Source organism: Mustela nigripes, chromosome 5 (genome assembly GCF_022355385.1).
Source record: "Mustela nigripes isolate SB6536 chromosome 5, MUSNIG.SB6536, whole genome shotgun sequence".
Lineage (NCBI taxonomy): Eukaryota > Metazoa > Chordata > Mammalia > Carnivora > Mustelidae > Mustela > Mustela nigripes.
Window position 1 is genome coordinate 48507827 of NC_081561.1, and position 19759 is coordinate 48527585.

At 35.3% G+C, this 19759-nt stretch overlaps 1 protein-coding gene across 1 annotated transcript in view; it reads left to right on the plus strand.

The window, feature by feature from the left end:
- The window catches only part of BMP5 (bone morphogenetic protein 5), a 115051-nt gene that overhangs the window by 59298 nt on the left and 35994 nt on the right, over window positions 1-19759 (plus strand). Inside the window, exon 3 of the mRNA XM_059400224.1 lies at window positions 16313-16461. Coding sequence (XP_059256207.1) covers window positions 16313-16461 — 149 coding nt within the window. The remainder of the gene's footprint in view (window positions 1-16312; window positions 16462-19759) is intronic.

Sequence of the window (19759 nt, forward strand, 5' to 3'; positions counted from 1 at the left end):
TAAATCTTGTGTTCGTTTCTTAGCTCAAACATGTACTAGCTATTTGTCTATGGGTGGATTTTTGTTTAAATCTCAGTCCAGTGGTTTCATTTGTAAAATAAGTATACTAAATTTGCAGCGGGGGTCGTTGTTTTTGTCAGAGACAGAGCCTGGCATACCACATTGTTTTTTTAATACTAAATAATGATGGTGTCTTTAAAAATTAAGTGATGAGAGGGGGTGCCTGTGTGGCTCAGTCTGTTGAGCATCTGCCTTCGGGTCCTGGGAACCTATGTAGTTGGGTTCTTAGATAGGAGTCTGCTTCTCCTTCTCCTTCTGCCCCTCCCCCTGCTTATGCTCTCTCTCTCAAATAAAAAGTTAAAAAAATAAGATTAAGTGATGAGAAGGCACCTGGGTGGTTCCCTTGGTTAAGTGTCTGCCTTCAGCTCATGTCATTATCCCAGAGTCCAGGGATCCAGCCCTAAATAAAATATTATTTATTTAATAAAAATAATTCTTTTTAATAATAAAAATAATAATATATAAAAATAAAAATAATAAATAATAAAACAAAATAAATAAATAAAATAAAAATTAAAATAAAATAAATAAAATAAAAAATAAAAATAATTATATATTATTTATTTAATAAAAATAAACTTTTATTTAAGTCTATTGTTGTATATGTTCAGGATATTATTTTTTAAAAATATTTAATTTATTTATTTGACAGACAGAGATCACAAGTAGGCAGAGGCAGGCAGAGAGAGAGAGAGGAGGAAGCAGGCTCCCCGCTGAGCAGAGAGCCTGATGCAGGGCTCCATCCCAGGATCCTGGGATTATGACCTGAGCCGAAGGCAGAGGCTTTAACCCACTGAGCCACCCAGGTGCCCCAGGATTTTTTTTTTTTAAGATTTTTTTTTATTTGGGGGCGCCTGGGTAGCTCAGTGGGTTAAGCCTCTGCCTTCGGCTCAGGTCGTGATCTCAGGGTCCTGGGATCGAGCCCCACATCGGGCTCTCTGTTCAGTGGGGAGCCTGCTTCCCCCTCTTACTCTGCTGCCTCTCTGCCTACTTGTGGTCTCTCTTTCTCTCTGTCCAATAAAAATAAATAAAATCTTAAAAAAAAAAGATTTTTTTTAATGTCAGAAAGAAAGCAAAAGCATGAAGAGCTGTAGGTAGAACAGGCAGAGCAGATAGAGGGAGAAGCAGGCTCCCTGCTGAGAAAGGAGCCTGATTCAGGACTTGATCCCAGGACCCGGGGATCATGACCTGAGCTGAAGGCAGGTGCTTAACTGACTGAGTCACCCAGGTGCCCCTGCTCAGGATATTTTTAAATGTTATCCACTGAACTAGCCATCCATTTCACTTTCTTTTACCTCTATTTTTTTTTTTTAAGATTTTATTTATTTATTTGACAGAGAGAGTTCACAGTAGACAGATAGGCAGGCAGAGAGAGAGAGAGGGAAGGAGGCTCCCTGCTGAGCAGAGATCCCGATGCGGGACTCGATCCCAGGATCCTGAGATCATGACCTGAGCCGAAGGCAGCGGCTTAACCCACTGAGCCACCCAGGCGCCCTAACTCTATTTTTTAAGTATGTGAACTGCATAATTTAAGACATAATAAAGATGATTTAAAAAAGGTCTACTAGAAGAGGCTATTGATAATAATTTATAGATTGATTCCTGATCAATCCATGCTCATCTTTATGAATAATACATGTGGGAATATTTATGGGTGTTGATGCTTAGCTTATCAGATTTCACAGTTTTGAGAATTTTAATTTCTTCAAACAACGAAACATTTGTTTATCTTGAAATTTTGGTAATTTTCTAATTATACCTGGTTTGAAAAACATTGCTCTGAGTGTTTCTACAACTGCATCTGCATGTTTTTTCAGTACTCTTGAGTATAATTTGGCTGTCTTTACTTATTTTAACATGTGTTTAGAGCTATTCTAAGATCCAAGATTTCCTAATATCCTTGATATTTTCCCTAAATCTTTGAGAAATGATTTCTAAAATCTAAAGTACATGTATATATTTGATTGATACTCTCTTGACTTGCCATTCTAAACTCTAAGATAGTATAGATTGCAAAGGTTTCTGTCCTTACTGAATAGCATTTATAAAAGTTCGGTTCAGTAAATTAAATTCCATGTCAGTTCAATTCACTTAAGTTGACATTCTTGAACTCTATCACGTATTGTTGCTGAATTGTCCTGTAGCTTTATGCTCTGCTTACTGTTTTCTGTGGGTTTTGTTTTTGCTAATATATATAGACTTTTTCCCAGTTATCTTTTTCAATCTCTGAAACATGCAAACTCACACACGTATACCCTACATTTCAGTTTTATATACTATTGATCAGCTGAAAGAATCTCTGGCAAAATGCTTTCCTTGTCTTTGAAATAGGCATTCATCCATTACTAGAGGCTCGTTAATCCAGTGTAAGAAAATGCCTTGTCTTTGTCATACATCCAGGACTCACTTTTTGCACTCCCCTCTTTGTTCAAAATATATATATGTAAGGGATGGCTGATATGGAAACAGCACATGTGCCTCTTAGAATATTTCAGGTTTCCATGTGGGATTTCAGCCACCTAGAAAATAGTGATGTATACCAATAAGAGCATGGACTTTGGAATTCCTCTATGGGGGAAACTGCTGTATATCTTAGGATCTCAAGTTTACAAATATGAAAAGAATAAAAACAATAATAAGTATTTCAGAACAGTAGAAGTATTGAGGATGATTTGAGAAGAACTAGTGCTTATCACAGTACAAAGACTATAGCTGATGCTTTATAAATACATTGGTCAGTATATACTCATATAACTCAGTAGGAGTATCTATTTTGTAAGGGTTTAGAGGATTATATCCATAGGGGAGCCGAAAGTAGGTGGTTATTACAGTAACAATAACTACCATCTAGGGATACCTGTTTTTATGTACAGATCAAGTAAATAATATGATGCCAGGTGCCTTTACTTAATAAAAAACCACCAGATATTTGATTCATAATAAAACGAATGGTACATTTTTCAGTTTAATAATGAAATGAATATCACCTAACTTAACAGCAACATCATGGAAGCTATCTCTGAACTTGCGCCTGAAAGCATATATTAAACAAATAATCAAACTCTTCTTTGAAATACAGTTGAAGAGTGATGAAGATGAGAGACTAGTTATTTATGAATAACACAGAAATATCAGAGATGTAGACAAAATGGACAAAGATTCACATATAAATGTTTACTAGAGTATTATTATTTGCAATCACATAACTTGTTAAACAGAAAATGTCATACTTTACTTTATGGAAAATTGAGGTATTATACTTTATATAACAAGTAGAAATTGTCTGAGGGTTGCTGGGGGGAGGGGGGTTGAGAAAAAGGGGGTGGAGTTATGGACATTGGGGAGGGTATGTGCTATGGTGAGTGCTGTGAAGTGTGTAAACCTGGCGATTCACAGAGCTGTACCCCTGGGGATATAAATATATTATATGGGTATAAAAAAATAAAAATAAATAAAAATTTTAAAAAATTGATAACGCTGGAAGGTTCTCAGACTATAACATTAATTGATTAAAGTATGGGGCATAACTATACTATTTTAAATAAATTCATATGGAAAATAGATCAGAAGAAAGCACTGTTTATTGCAGTCTTATGGGTTTGAAATTTTAATTCTTACCCTTTTGTGTACTTTCTAAATTTTTATAGCCAACATTGTTTTTATAATCAGAAACAAGTTTAATTATAGTTGAGACAAAGACAATAATGAAACAACCTCATGCTACAGATTTCTTTACAAAATAGCCTTCCCAAGGTACTCTTGCCAGAGGTAGAGGTGAGCAAAAACCAAACCAAAACAAAACTGAACAAAACACTAGCATTTAGCAGTAATTTCTCTTACTTTTAATTAGCCGCAGAAGTCACTTTTCCCCCACAGAAAATGAAGATAGCTAAGTAAATCTATACCTTTCCTTTCTACTAATGGGAAGTTATTGTGCCAACTGGGAACCTTGACTTTAAGTCTCTGAAAGTGAGGAGGAACAGATTAAAAGTACTTCATTATTACATCATGTCATCACAGTTCAAACAGAAAAAAAATTTAATTTTAAAAAGTACTTTTGAACTGGATGTTTTATGTACATGGTGAATCACTAAATTCTACTCCTGAAACCAATATTACACTATATGTTAATTATCTAGACTTTAAATAAAAACTTTTAAAAAAGGTACTTTTGAAATACAATTAGTATTATATTTTGTTTAGTATTACTTATCTATGGCTTCATATATTTTTTAAATCAAGAACTAAAAGGGAAGTAGAAAAGAAAAAGAAGCTAATACTTCTGGCCATTTCCAAAGCTAGGGTCACCTCTTAAAATTTCTATGTAAAACTTCTATCTTCAGACTTGTGGGCTTTATTTTGCTTAATGTTTTGAATTAAACTCAGAATCAATTGAACTGTCAGTGCAGACCGTTCTTCAATACAGAGCATTCAACAATGCAGCTATATATTTCACATACATAAAGATCACTTTCCCTAATGTTATTATTGAGGAGGGTTGTGGTGGGGATGCTTAAGGCAACTCAGACTGATGTTTTGTAGCTATGTTGTATATTCAAGACATTGTCTAATCTATTAACCATCTAATATGTGACTTTTTTAACAGTGTTAGGCAATGAAAGTTTTTTAAAAGACCCATTATGTCATCTCTTTCACATCTATTTATCTTAGTGAGACTTAAAAGTCTTAAAATAATATGTTCTAAAAAAAAATAATAATATGTTCTAGTTCTACCATCTCCCACTTCTCCCATTTGTTCCTACTCATATTTAAATGTGTGCAATTTAAAGGAGCGTTCTGATATTTATCCAGATTTTTATTTTTCTTGGTAACAAGTTAACACACTTTGCATCATTTCACTTATTTAGCCTTTTCATATAAGGCTGACAGCCCCAGATTCTATATAGAAGGCCTTGCTCTTCGGTCACACCTCATATATCTGGCATTATTGGGAAATGAGGTTTCCACATGATTGAATTTTCCAGATAATTCAGCTGAGGTCGGCATGCTTTTGCCGAGCGCCTACCATGTAGCAAGCACAAGGGACATAAAGCCGAGTAAATAAAATCTCCAAAGCTCATAGCCTGGGGGCTAGGGGCTGTGGTGGGCCTGCCGCACACAGACTTTAATAACTATAATACAATGTGCTAAGCACTATGATGTAAGTATGCACTAAGTGTTGTGGAAACACAAATGAAGGGGAAATTAATTCTTCATGTGGGAAGGTGAAGGACCTTAAGGGAAGCCACTGAGAGGAGTACACCCTTGAGCTGGGCCTTTCAAGATGAGTAGAACTTTCTGTAGTTGGAGGGAGAGAGACATGGAGAGGGAGCGACAGAGAGACAGAAACAGAGAGAGGGGTGTGTCCTAGGAGAAATGTCCCTGAGGATTAAAATGTTTAAGTGTATAGAGAATTAAGTAATTCAAGTAAATTGAGGATTAAAATGTTTAAGTGTATAGAGAATTAAGTAATTCAAGTAAAACAGTGTCGATATCACTGTTACTAAGAATAGCAGTCGGCAATTATCCATTCAATGGGCACTCACCATGGGTGTGAGTGTTGTCCTTGAATTAATTTTTTCACACACATATGTATGCATGTGCATGTGTATGTACATGTATGTGCGTGTGTCTATGCACATGTACGCACACATGAATATGTATGTATAAATGTGCTATGCAGAACTCAACCTTTTCCTAATGTTCTGCTATGAATATGAATTTTTGTACTCCATTGTAAAAACATTTTAAGCTAGCCTGCTCGATGTCATTAGCCACCTTCACTACTTGGATATATTTAGTTGAGCTGTCATCATTCCAGTTCACAGTCAACTTCGTATTTACATCATCTCCCCCGTCCTGTTTCGCTAAGATTTGTGATTCTTCTGTGGACATGCTTCAGAATGTACACTGACAATTTCCACTCAGGAAGATTTCTGGGCTCTTGAGAGCAGGAGAGCAGAGCAGGACGCGCTGTGGCTGGAGCCATTCTCTCTACACAGGCCGGCACACAAGCACAGCTTGCCTCTCTTCGGTGTGCAGGGATGCGTGCCCCCTTTCCCTGGTTCTCAGTGAGGACAGTGTGGGCTCCAGGGAACATTTCACAATGCCTGGAGACATTTTTGACGGTCACAGTGGATGAGGGTGGGAGGGTGGAGCGCGAGTGGAGTCCGGTGGGTAGAAATGCTGGGATAGTGGGAGATGCAAGTCAAACTCTACAGTGGACTTCTCCTCCACCCAACAGAGAGTGCCCTTGATGTCCACAATGCTGAGGTTGAGAAGTCCTGTTCTATTTAAAAATTTAAGCTATAAATTTTAAAAAAAAAAGGGGCATAAAGTGCTAGTCCATCAATTTTTTCTTTGACTAATTTCATATTTTGCATCCTAAGACTCATAGCACGGAAGAGCTTTTCAAGTCGTAAGAGCTCTAGGTGCGTGGCTTATTGATTAGGAGGCATTCAAAGTGGCTGGATGATCTGTAAAAGTCTTACTTCTTTGTTTCTTGTTGCATGAGGGGGCCTCCTGTGTGTATATATATCTCCAGTAGCACGTTTAGATTCTCTGCAGGGGAAAAATACAGGATGATATAATGCCAGGAAACCTGTTAAACATTAACAATATCTTAGCAATTAAAAAAAAAAAAAACTCTGCAGAAAGAAAACTGAATTTTCATAGTGAGAATTCAACTTGTTTTTCTATTTTCCCATGCTTGTCATTGAACTTCATCTAATATTATTTTACCAGTTTATATCTGCCCCCTTGAAATGTAATTACAACATTGAGTTAGATATTCTGAAAATTGATGCTCTGTGAGATTCATAGAATTTTATTATTTCACATTTGTTTTGGTAGAAAAAAAATCAGCTGAAAATATCAGTCAGCTGACAGAGTCAAATTCTAACACTTTTAAGCTAATGTTGTTCCTGAAAGAAACTCTTGACAAAAATTCCAGAGAATATAATTTATTAAATTGTCCCTTGTTAACATGTTCCATACTAGAGTTGTACATTGGGCTCCTTAAATGTTGTTGTGATATATATGTCAAACGCCCAGAGAAAGACGTATGCTCAGTCCTTGGGTGGCTGTCATTGCATTTTTTTAGACTCAATAAGCTATTCAAAGGCATAGGGTGATGGAAGGAGGTGAAATACTTGTAACAGTAGAAATTTTCTAAAGACTGGGGAAGTCCTGCAGACTGTAAGGTTCATGTCTTATAGAAATAGACAAAGTTTATCTGTGTATCTTCCAGTCAATTTCTGAAAGCTGTTCTTGACCAAGTTTAGGACTTGGTGGTTAGATTATAGAATGATTACACTCTTGGTTAACTACTTCTTCTCTCTCTATATTATATAATATATAATGTATGTGTATATGTATATACACACATACACATGCATAAATAAATCTAACTGAAAACATATTGACCTGAAGAATATTTCTCTTTTGTTATCTCTTATTATTGATTATATAAATAATTTTATTTCCTTTTGATAAGTTTGCAACTTAATTTTTTCCCCTCTGATTTAGGGACAAAGATCCATTATGGATTATATGCATCAATAAATGTTACTAAGTTAAAGAGAATGAATGAATACCTATATCTAAAATTTGTAATTACAGGTTATTAAAGAACTTTTGCAGTAATAATTGCATATATCACTTCTGATTCTAATTATGCCACCAAGCATAATATATACTACTTATTAATATAGATACTTACATGTGATAAATGTGTTTTGGTAAGAAAATAGTGATTGTTAAAAAAGAGAAAATAACAATTTTAGTTTGCATAGCATTTCTTATTTGTGCGTCCTTTCACCTCTGCAATATATTTTTGAGATAGATATTATTTTAATCTTTACTTAAAGAAAAAAAAAAACAAGTTCAGAAAGATGACTTAAAGGGCATAATTATTCTAAGCAAAGCCAGTGTATAGCAAGTCATTGTTGAAATTAAACAGATACCAAATCCACCTACAACTATGTTTCTTTGCTTTATAAAGGTATACTTATAAAGAAGATCATTATAACTTTGCTTTAAATCCTCTCACTTTCTTATATTTATTCATCCCTCAACTCCTGCAATTTGATTCTCATAATTCCATTCTACTGATTATCCATCAACATCACCCACAAACAGCCTCTTTGTTACCAAATCTTACGGACACTTTTTCATTCTTTGATACTGCATACCACCTCCTATTTAATATGTGAAACATCCCAACTAGAGAACTGTATTAGTTTGCAAAAGCTACTGGAACAACTTACCAAAAATTCGAATGGCTTAATACAACAGAAATTTGTTTTCTAACAGTTTTGGAGGCCTGAAGTCCAAAGTCAGGGTTCTGCAAGGGCCACATTCCTTCCAAAACCTCTAAGAAAGGATCCTTTCCTGGTAGCCGCAGATATTCTTTGGCTCGTGTCAGCATAATTTCCATCTCTGCTTTTGTCTTTCTTTAGCTATCTTCCTTCTGAGTGTTTCTATCTGTGTCTCCTCTTATAAGGAGAGCAGCCGTCCTGGATTAGCCCCACCTGATGACCAAATCTCAACTTCATTACACTGTAAAGACCCTATTTTCATGACCCTAATAAGATCATATTTATAGGTGCCTGAGATTAAGACTTCAACATATCATTTTGAAGGACACAATTCAGTGCATAGCAGGGAGTATGTCAACTAATGTTGGGTAAGAGCAATAGAATCATATATGTGGTAAAGAATAAAGGACTTACAGTGATTTGTCTTTCTGCCATTGTGGGACCTGGTTAAAGAGTTCATGTGAGGCTGTTGCTTCTGCATCTGGTGATGGGTCTGAAGTTTGTAGTATAGGCAACTGGGAAGGGAAATGGTTGTGGGGTAGGAGAGCATGAAGAGAACTGACACCTGGGAGGAAAAGCTGGAACTCCAAGGACATATTGGAAACCATTCTACGTCTCAGAAAGACTCAGCTTCAATGATGTGAGTAAGCTGTAGGGTAAGCTGGTAAACTTCACAATGAGCTCCACATACCCCTCGTTTAGGATGTGGAGAAGGTGAATGGGATGACCTGGCAGGAGGAACAGTGGGCCAGGATCTGGAGAAACTGATGTTATTGGGATCCAATGGACGCTGGAAAAGCACCAGATGCAGCTGCTCTCCACAAGGTGAGCCAGCAGATCAGCAGCAATGCATGTGAGCAGGAGGAAACCTGGCACTTTACCAGTCTTCCAAGCATAAACTTGGCTGCTGCTTCCCTTCAACTCCTGCACAGATTTCTTGTATGGTTAACCTTAACATAGACACAAACAGGGAAGAGAATTTGGGGAGGCTGGGTTTCAGTTTAGTTGATTCGACAAAGTATAAAACCACAGCAGTCCATCTTTGTCAAACGGACACCAACACATACATTCTATAACCATTCATACTTTCCAAAAATATAATAGGCAAATCATTCTCTGATTTTTTATCCATCTTTGGATGTTATTCAATACTTTTCTAACTGGGTCATATTTCCCATTTGATATCCTGTCACTTCAATACAAAATATGAAGTTAGCTACCATCAAAATTACTTATACTAGATGGGAAGGGAGAAAAAGAATTGGTTCATAGGGTACAAATACATTAATATCAAAATAAGAAAGGAATACTCATAACTGTTACAGCCCTCACTCTGTAACTGGTCACATGGTGGTAGTTGGTATTTATAATCTCCTTTTTCTGCTATGTAATCCATATCCTTTTTGTTTTCACCAACCACTACTGCCAGTCATTGGTCCTAATCTAGTGAGGTAAAAGAAATACTCATTCTAGAAGTGTCTGGGCCATTAGTAGTAATGACTGCATTGAGCTCTAGTTTTCCACTGACTTTTATCATAGGACATGGGAGAACTAAAGGGTGTTTCAGGTGAGGTCTTATATTTCAGACATGCTCCTTTCTCATACTGTGGTAGAATCAACCTAGTTTCCTCTTTGATACTTAAGGTTGATCAACCCGCATACTATAGCAGAGCTTTATCAGCTTGTTGATTCACTGGCCCGAAGAGCCCAAAATAACCACATGGATGCCTCAATTTCTAACTTGAGATGGAACCACTGCTAAGCAGTGGTAGTGGTACCATTCTACTATTGGGAACTAAGAACTCTGGACCAACAGAGCCCAACATTTTGGGGCCAAGCAGCAACATTTTTGCTCATTGGATCAGAAAGAGTGAGTAAGAGGAGCCACTCCTGTGTCCACCCCTTGATTTCTAGACTCAAGAGACAGGGCTGTGACAGAAATAGTCGTATACTGGTTGCTGATATAAAGCATATAAATATTCCTGATGATATTAGTCCATTTGTACAAGATACTGATGACCAACTGGAGGCATAACAGTGTTCAAAGAGGCCATTTCCTTGTCCTATCAGGCCATCTGCTACAAGGCAATGGGTAACATAGTAAGACCAAAGAATTCCATGAGCACAAGTCCATTCTGCACTTCATTTGCTGTTAAATGAGCTTTTTGGTCAGAAGCAGCTTTGAAATTCCATGATAGTAAATAGGGTATTCTGTAATTTCATGGATAGTGATATTGACAGAAACCTTATAGGCAGAGAAAGAAAATTTGTATCCACAGTACCTATTCCAGTAAGAATCAGTACTGCTCTTCTATGATGTAAGTGACTCAATATAATTGACCAAATATAAGGTAGCTGTTTAATCCCTCTGGGGAATGATACCATAAGGATTTATTATAGGGATTTGACCTTATGCAACTGTGGAAGTTAGTTAACAGTCTATGTAAGGCTGTTGCTCTACATTTGATGCTGGGCCTAAGATCCTCTGAGAAGGCTGGAAGAAAAGATGAGTGAGTTGGGGAAAGGAAGGGCAAAGTAGAACCTGAAACAATGATCTGGAAGGCATGAGGACAAATTGGAACCTATCTTCCAGCCTCCAATTTCAATGACGCAAATGATTTCCTTGCTATCAAATCTTTCCTCGTAGATATGTCCTCATGTCTGACCCTGGATTCAGAGAAATTGAACAAGAGATTCACTGGAATCTGAAGGAGCCGCAGGCTCACCTGCTGCTCCACACCAAAAAGGTGAACCAGCAGATCTCGACAGTATGCCTAAGCTGTAATAACACTTGAACATGTGGAAGTCTTCCAAGCATAAATATGGCTACTACTTCACTTTCACTTTCCAAGTCTTACCTAAATTTCTTTTGTGGCCAACCCTACTCCAGAACCTTACAAGGTAGTTACAGTTTAGTTAAACCGATACAATATAAAACCCAAATTGGGAGTCAATATATGTTAAATTGAAAGAGTGAGTTAGTGAATGGATGGGTGAATGGCTTTACAAAATGTCTCAGGTCACTCCTTGGCTCAAATTCTACCATCTTGTTTGGGGTTGGTGGCTCCACTCAAACTTTTGGTATTCCAGTCCAAAAACAAGTTATCTTTTGGTATAAGGAAAACAGTCAAAATATAGTTGGGACTAAAGAGAGCTGCCATTATATAAAACAAAGTGTTCTGAAAATGAAATATGGAGAATTGAGATCTGCTCTCCCATTTGGCTGAGTAACCATAAGAAATAATTTGATCTCTCTTTAAATTTTCTCATCAATAAAATAACAGTTTGGCTCAGTAATTTATATCGCACTTAGTTTTAGTATTCTTTGATCAATTTTTGTTACCTTCAGAGGTAGAATCCCAGACTAGTTATTTTCACATCAGACATTTTTCATCATAATTTTTAATTTAGTTTTAAAATAAGACTACTCCCTTTAGTCAGCTATTTAGACAGTAGAGAAAGTTAATATTTCCAACAATCAAAACTGCATTCATACTGGGCATGTCTGCATACTATATATGTCTGATCATACAGAGAACATATAATCATGATATGATCATATAAAGATGATATCTGTTTTACCCAAGTAAAAGATCCAAAAAATTGGAGAAATTGAATATTTATATAATGGATTTATTTATAAACATAGCTATATAATGAATGCAGTTAAATAATACAAAAAAGTTTACTCATATAATTATGTGTAAAATATTTATATAGTCATATTCCTTGTTTACTCTCAAAATATATATGTGAAAGCTTTTAAACTTTTTACATGCAGTTTGACATCATGTCTATCACAGTATTTTAGGTCATGTATCACAATACTACAAACCACATCATCTTCAGGTCCATCTGTATTGTCTGAAAAATAGCATTTTTTTCAATCTGTGTATGATGCTGGCATTGGAAGTAGTATGTTATCAAAAGCACCAGTAAATACACATTTTTTGTTATTATTGCTTATTTTTAAGCTTTTCTAGAAGGACAGATATTATATCCACAAAACAACTTCTGAATCTATGTTTATATAAGTGATTTTTAAGAGAGTGACTTACAACGACAATTACTGGATTTTTCAAGACAACACACCCAGGAAGAGTTACTGACTTTCCTTGTGTGTCTTCTTCTCTGCCTCCTTCTGATCCTCTCCTTCTTGCTCCCGCCCTCATTCTGATCCTTCCCTTATCATCGTTCTTCCTCCTTTCTTCTTCAGTTGTAACCAATTCTATTGCTACCGTCTCAAAGAACCCCCAAATAAACTTGACTCAGGTCATTTGATGGTAATGTGACTCCACAAATAAAACTTTCCCAAATTTCACAGGTCAAAATTAAACAATTTAGAGCTATCTGTGTTATAACACACCAAGTAAAACTTCACCTGTAATTTTCTTCTTGTGCATAAACAATGAATTTTGGAGCACTGAAAAAAATAAAATTAGATTTAAAAAAAAGATATTCAGATTATATTGCATTTGGTTTTTAAGGAGGGATTACCATACTATATTTTAAACATTGTAGAAACTGAGACAGGAATTCCTTAATTGTTCAAGCTCTGTCTGATCCCCAGATCCTTTTTATCTTTACTTTACACTGATATCTACATAAAGATGGTAAGATAAATTTTAGCTCTTCTGTTGTCACATTCTTAAATATATAACCTTCATTTTCTCATTCCATCAATCTATATTTTTGAGTTGTAAGTATGATGACAATTCAAAGCTTATTAAATTTTGGCTCCTGCTGTTCAGTCCTTAGTAAAGTACCTATGCTTCCTACCCTTCTGGTATTTTCAGACTCCCAAGGCACATATGCAAAACTCTTTCCTCTCTCAGTAAAATGAAAAGCACCCTTGCTAATCAATAACTACAGTCCACCAATTCCCATTACTAAACATGTTTAAGCCTTTGGACATGATTAAAGTAAACTGTAAATGTGTGTGTGTGTGTGTGTGTGTGTGTGTATACACATATACATACATATTATTCACCTTTGAGTAACTATTTTTAATATATTTATATATTTCACATGTAAGAAGTCTATATGCATGCTATGAATCCTTTATCTGTTAAGTATAACTCTGTACTTAACACTTGCAGGATGACTTCATTTAGCTATATAAGAAATTGTTATGCTGATTTATATCATAGTCTAGACAAATGTTCAAATTCTTTCTGAAAAAGAAAAAAACACAAATTTTAGTAATGATGAATTATTTTAATCAATTTAAGTTTACTTTGACATATTTGTTTTTTAAAACATTTCAATGTTGATAATTATAACATAAACATGGAACATTCACATCTAGGATAATTTCTGCTTGTAAAAAAATATTTTAAAATAGTCTTATGGGTTGAACTGTGCTCCGTCTCTCCCCCAAATCATATATTGAAGTCTGAGCCTCCAGGACCTCAGCATGTGACCTTATTTGGAGATAGGGTCTTTAAAGAGATAATTAAATTAAAACAAGGCAATTAGGGCATCCTAATAAAAAGGGAAAATTTGGACCCAGAGACACATGGAGGGAAGATGATATGAAGACACAAGGAAAAGATGAACAGCTACAAGAGACAGTGACAGGTCTAGAACAGATACTTCCCTCATCACTCTCAAAAGAACCAGCCCTACCTACTCCTTGATTTGGACTTCCAGCCCCCAGAACTGTGAGACAATAGATTTCTGTTATTTAAGCCACTCAGTCTATGTTACTTTGTGATGGCAGCCTTAGAAAACTAATACAATATCACTGTGAAACATTTGCTTATACTCATCCATGTAAATGGACTCTATTGCCTTTGCTAGAATGTAGATTTTAATTTCAGTTTCATTGTTATGATTGTAAACAATATACAGAAATTTTATTATGGATTTATTTCTGCTACAAGTAAATATATTTTGCTACATATCTATTTTTTTCTCTACTGCATTCCTTTTAAATTAATTAATATTTTAAAATATCTTTTATTAGGTATTTCAAGAATTTCTATAAAAATATCAGGTAAAAATAGTAAGATGAGATAACTTTAACAGGTTTATTTTATACTGTTCATTGGACATAGTATTTCTACTATTTCCAGTGATATAAGTTCCATTTTTATTGGAGTAATTTTGTACTTCAAAAGAAATCACATCTAATTTTCTACAAAATGGGTAGGGATTTATTTTTAAGAGACTTCTATGAAAGGAACTACATGAGTGAAAATTGCAGAATTGTTACCGTTGTGTTGATTAATAATAGACTTCAGTCTTCCAAAGTGTATTCTGTTGCTTGTGGGTAATACAGAAGAACTTCTAGAAGAGGAGAGAGGAAAAATTAAAGAAAAGAATTTATCAGTCAAAAATAAAATAGCTTTGGTCAGGAATAGAAACCATGGAGCAATTGCAAGCAATTGAAACTTTTCAGAGGGGGGGCTAGAAATGTATGGATTTTTCAAACCACACCGTCTGCTTAGATTAACCTTCCGATGAATTGCAAGTTGTATCTCTGAAATTCAGATATTTAGGGCTTGCTTGAATCTTTTGGCTGACACTTTTTCTAAATGTATCCATTAAAACTGAAACCATTTTCTACACAGACATGCTTGAAAATTTGGGTAACTGGATGTCGATAGTTTGGGGATTTTTTTTTTTTCTGGAAAAATACCACAATCTCAAAATAATAGAAAATATTACCTGGGTAACTAATTATAGATACTTGTTACTTAGTGGAAATTGTTCTCAAATTTTACCTCTTTGTTCTTTTTTGTTCTTCAAGTGTTTGTTTATTTCAGGCCAAGGGTGGCATTATAAACTCTGCAGACTTCAGTAGAACATTTATGTCATATTTCAAATTGAAAGTAGGCTTGACAGCAGGGTAGCACTTGAGTATTTTCCAAGCTACAGGGTGACTCCTTCTGTTTCAGAGCCCGATAATGTAATTAAATTATTCCAATATTATAGTTTCAAAAGATATTTACCAAATATCTCAAGAATTTAAGGATAGTTTATATTTCTCAAAGTTTTGTTTACTTGATGAATTTTCACCTTAGGAAGAAGAGGGATAGTTTGACTGATATCCCTTCATAATATGAAAGGATGGGTCCTGAATATTCAAGTCAGAACTAATGGAATATTTTCATTGCGTTATAGTTTATGCTTGCTATATGTCTTTGGTATCTCAAACTAAGTCCCATGTTAGATATGAAAAGATGTCTGTACCCCTCTTTTGGTAAACATTGTGATTAAAGCTGTGAAGGAGAATGAAATTTGCATCAATGGGATTAGGGTACCTGGATGATTTAAATAATCATAATGCCTTTATTTTAACTTCTCTAGGTTAGTGAAAGAATGAATAAATTAAGTTGAAATAAAGAGAATAAAGATGCAGCTTCTAAAATATTAAGAATCTCCACTCTGTTAAAAACAGTTAAATATTCGATGATAATAGAGTTTTCTTCTTAAATCATATATATGTGTACATATATATATATATATATATATATATACATAATTTGGTTTTACTCAAAATTTGCTTTTTACATTTTGTAAGCCACCTTTGAAGAGACTTGTGTGATGCAGCTAGATGGCAAATGCAGAATAGTATTTAACATGGGTGATTATGACATAGCATAGTTTCAGGGAACACTGATTATCAGAGCCCAAATCTAGACCACTAAGTCAGTTTGTAAGGGCCAGCGAAGAGCAGGCAGATGGAAATTACTTTCAGATATTACTAATTTGCACCAGACTTGGGTTGTGGGCCCAACAATAAAATGTTCTGTATCTTATTACTCATCAATTGAGTCACTTGTTCCTCTTGTTCTTTAATTAACTTTTGTTATTTTTTTATCTTTTATTATTTTAAAAAGTGCCTTTCGAATGTTTTCACTTAAGTATAGGAAATTATGGTCTTCGTTCACACTTTTAACTTTTTTTGTTGTTCTTTTTCTCTGTAGGGATGCAGATCTGTTCCTGTTAGACACAAGAAAGGCCCAAGCTTTAGATGTGGGTTGGCTTGTCTTCGATATCACTGTGACCAGCAATCATTGGGTAATTAATCCACAGAATAACTTGGGTTTACAACTCTGTGCAGAAATAGGAGATGGTAAGCAATGAATTTCAAATATTTTTTGTGACACTAGTTTTGACACATTGAGAATTATAGCTTTCTATATAATTTGACCAAGATAGAATAGATTGTTGTATACTTACGATGGGCAAGGTAGCATCTGCCATAGAATAGTGCAATATATTAATTAGTTAATTGGTTTATAAGCATATTTTCCCAACACACGTTTATTTTAAGAATTTGTAGTAGGCATAGAGGAGTAAAGAAGAATTAGATATTGTTTCTTGCTCTTAAGGAAAGAAGTTTTTAATCTAGTATTGAAGACCTGTGCACAAACAAGTAGGACTACAGTAATATAGTAGCTCCAAAAGAAAGCTATATACAAAGGGCTATGAATCTATGTCCTGGTTGTGATGGTAGTTATACAACTATGTAGTTTGTAAGAATTTATAAGCTGTGCATTGAAATAAATAAATATTATTATGTGTAAAATATATCTCAAAATAACTAAAAATAACAGTTACATATAATATATATATTATTGAACACAGCTTTATATATATATTATGTATATAGTATTATACAGTGGTGCTAGGAGAACAGGAAAAGGAGCTACTAATAATACAAGGGGAGAAGGGAAGATGGAGATAGAAAGAAGCACAAAATCCTGTAGAAAATATCATTGTTAGGTCTTAACATATTCCAATATTGGGTCAAAGACAACAGCTCCAGAATCACCTGTGGGGTGGAAGGGTTTTTAGGAAATCTTCATTTTGAAGACGCTCCAGAAATTATTCCTGTGCTCACAAGTATTCATTGAGCACCTGTGTGTGGTGTGCTTGGCTAGATGCTGGATATAAAATGGTAAGGAAGTGCAGAAACGGCCCCCTGAGACTTTCAGTTGAGTGAGTCTCGAGTAGTGATCACTTAGTCATATTAGTGAAATTAGCCCAGTGGATTTACAAGTATAGAACTGTGAATGAGTCTGAACTACAGTTGTAAAGATCAGGAAGACGTGACTGGGGGAAAAAGTCAGGGGCAGGCATTTCAGACAAATGGAAGAGAATGGGCAAAGACTGTGGTGAAAGGGGTCTTCGCACATTCCAGCAGGAGGCCAGGGAAGCAAGGCCAGTTTACTCAGAGATTGCTGTCCTTTGGTCACTCAAAGAGTCCAAAAAGTTTAAATCCAAATCTGGACTTTCAAATAATTTAAAATTATATTTTTCATGATAAGAGAATAGAACATAATTTATTTAATGATTTGTGAGTACTTTTTATCTATTTAAAAGTAGACCTAATGGATTTACATTGTGCTCTTGCCCCACATCCTGCAATGTGAGTACCAGTCCCAGGGAAGGTAGTTTATAAAAGGATGATTAATTAGAGGGCGTGCCTTATTTAAGCTTTACTGCCTATAGTTTTCTGCAGGCTCAGGCAATAGACACATTAGCTCTAGAGTTTGTCTTACTCCATCGTCTGCTGTATTACACTAAAGTTTAAATACAGAGTTAAGTAGAAGTTGGGTCTGACTTGGGTCTCTTGCAAAGGGGTTTATTGCTATAAGCAATAGGACCTCACAGTAGCATTGTTTTACCTCTATAACCAGATTTACAGCCTAAGAATAATACTATAACCAATGTTGGTACTCCAAGGATTGCATATATGAAATGAGGTTGACAGCTACAAATTACATTTATTACAGAGTTCATCTAGTGAAAGCTTCATGCTTCAGATCTTGACCTAGAAAAAGAGTTCTTGGTGTTATTGATGAGTTTCAGACATTTTCCCACTACATCTAGACTTTTCCGCAGATTTCAATTACAATGCTGAATTTTAATTTTTTTTACGAACAATTCAAATATTTTATATTATAAGCTATTTTCCAATTATGACTTTGAGATTACCATTAAGGATTTTCAGAGTTCAAGCATCATAAAGGAAGACAGAGAAAAGCCCATATTTAAATAATCTTGCAAGAATTCTTACAATGTTAAACTACTGTACATTTATGGTCAGAAATGTGACTGGGAAATCAGTACTGTGGGGGTGAGCAGTCGTTTCTTCCCTGGTATGTGGCCCAAACAAGAAAAATTAAATTAGTGGTGTGTGCTTCTCCCAGTCTTCTCCTTGGGGAGATGCTTGAAATGTTTAACTAAACAACTCAAGAGATCTGTGAAATATGATCAGCCTTTCATTCCCTACCCACTCATACCCCACTTGAAAATTCTGAAATTTCTCTCTTGTTTTTCATCTCTTCCCAAGAATATGTTATATTTTGGAGTTCCTTTCCCCTGATTTATTTCTCTTATATATTAATTTTACTTTAAATTATTTTGGTATTATTTATGGGGGGCATTGTGTTTGCTTTTGAACCTAAAATGAATATTTCACTTTTTTTTTTAAGACTTCCCAATCCTTTATTTAAGTGTTAGGTTGTCTATAGCCTTTGTTGCTTTTCTTTATCTCTTTAATATTGTCTGATATGAAAGTATTAAAATGGTTAAATATGTTAGGCAAGCTGGCTTTGTGCATTTCAGCAATACTTAAAACAGATTTTCACCAGAGCTGGAGCATATTTGGCCTTGAGAAATAAAGTGACCCCCCCCCCCCGGCACCTTAGTTTTGTTAACTGCAACCTCATGGAGAATCTACTTGTGACATTTCTCCATAGATATGAATAACCAGATGCTTCAGCTTATTATTGCTTCATTCATTGCTACTGCTGATGTTCTCAACACGATATTGTGATAGTGCTTCAAACAGAGCAGACAAACCCAATTCTGCGTACATCCACTTGTTGATTATCTACTTATCCATTTGTCTGACATAAAATTATTGAGTACCTATACAGGGAAGACATGTTAAAGGGCAATATAATCTTAGAGATGGACATAGGTAGCTAATTTTAGAAAAAGTAAAGTACCCTAAATGCTAAAAATAGTGCTATCCTCAAGACACTCCAGGAAAATGGAAGAGAGAGGGTTAATTCCAAATGGGACAGAGCCTATAGGTCTGTGGTTCAGGTAACTTTTAATCCAGGTCAGTGGAATAAGATTTTTTTAAAAAATGGAGATGAGAAGAGAGAGAGTTGTGGAAGTATGTGGAGTGGTGGTGAGATCAGGAAGAGGGAATTCATTCCTGGATGCGAAACAATGAGAGTAAATGCAGAGAATGGCAAAAATGGCATGGTATAGTCTGGAAAAAGTCAATAGTTCAGAGTCGGCTAGAGCAACTTTCACGTCTAAAATATGACTGCAGATTCTATTAGGAAAGTGATTTGGAGGCAAATCATGGAGGGAAAATGAAATCTCACTTATGTAGAATATATTCTTGT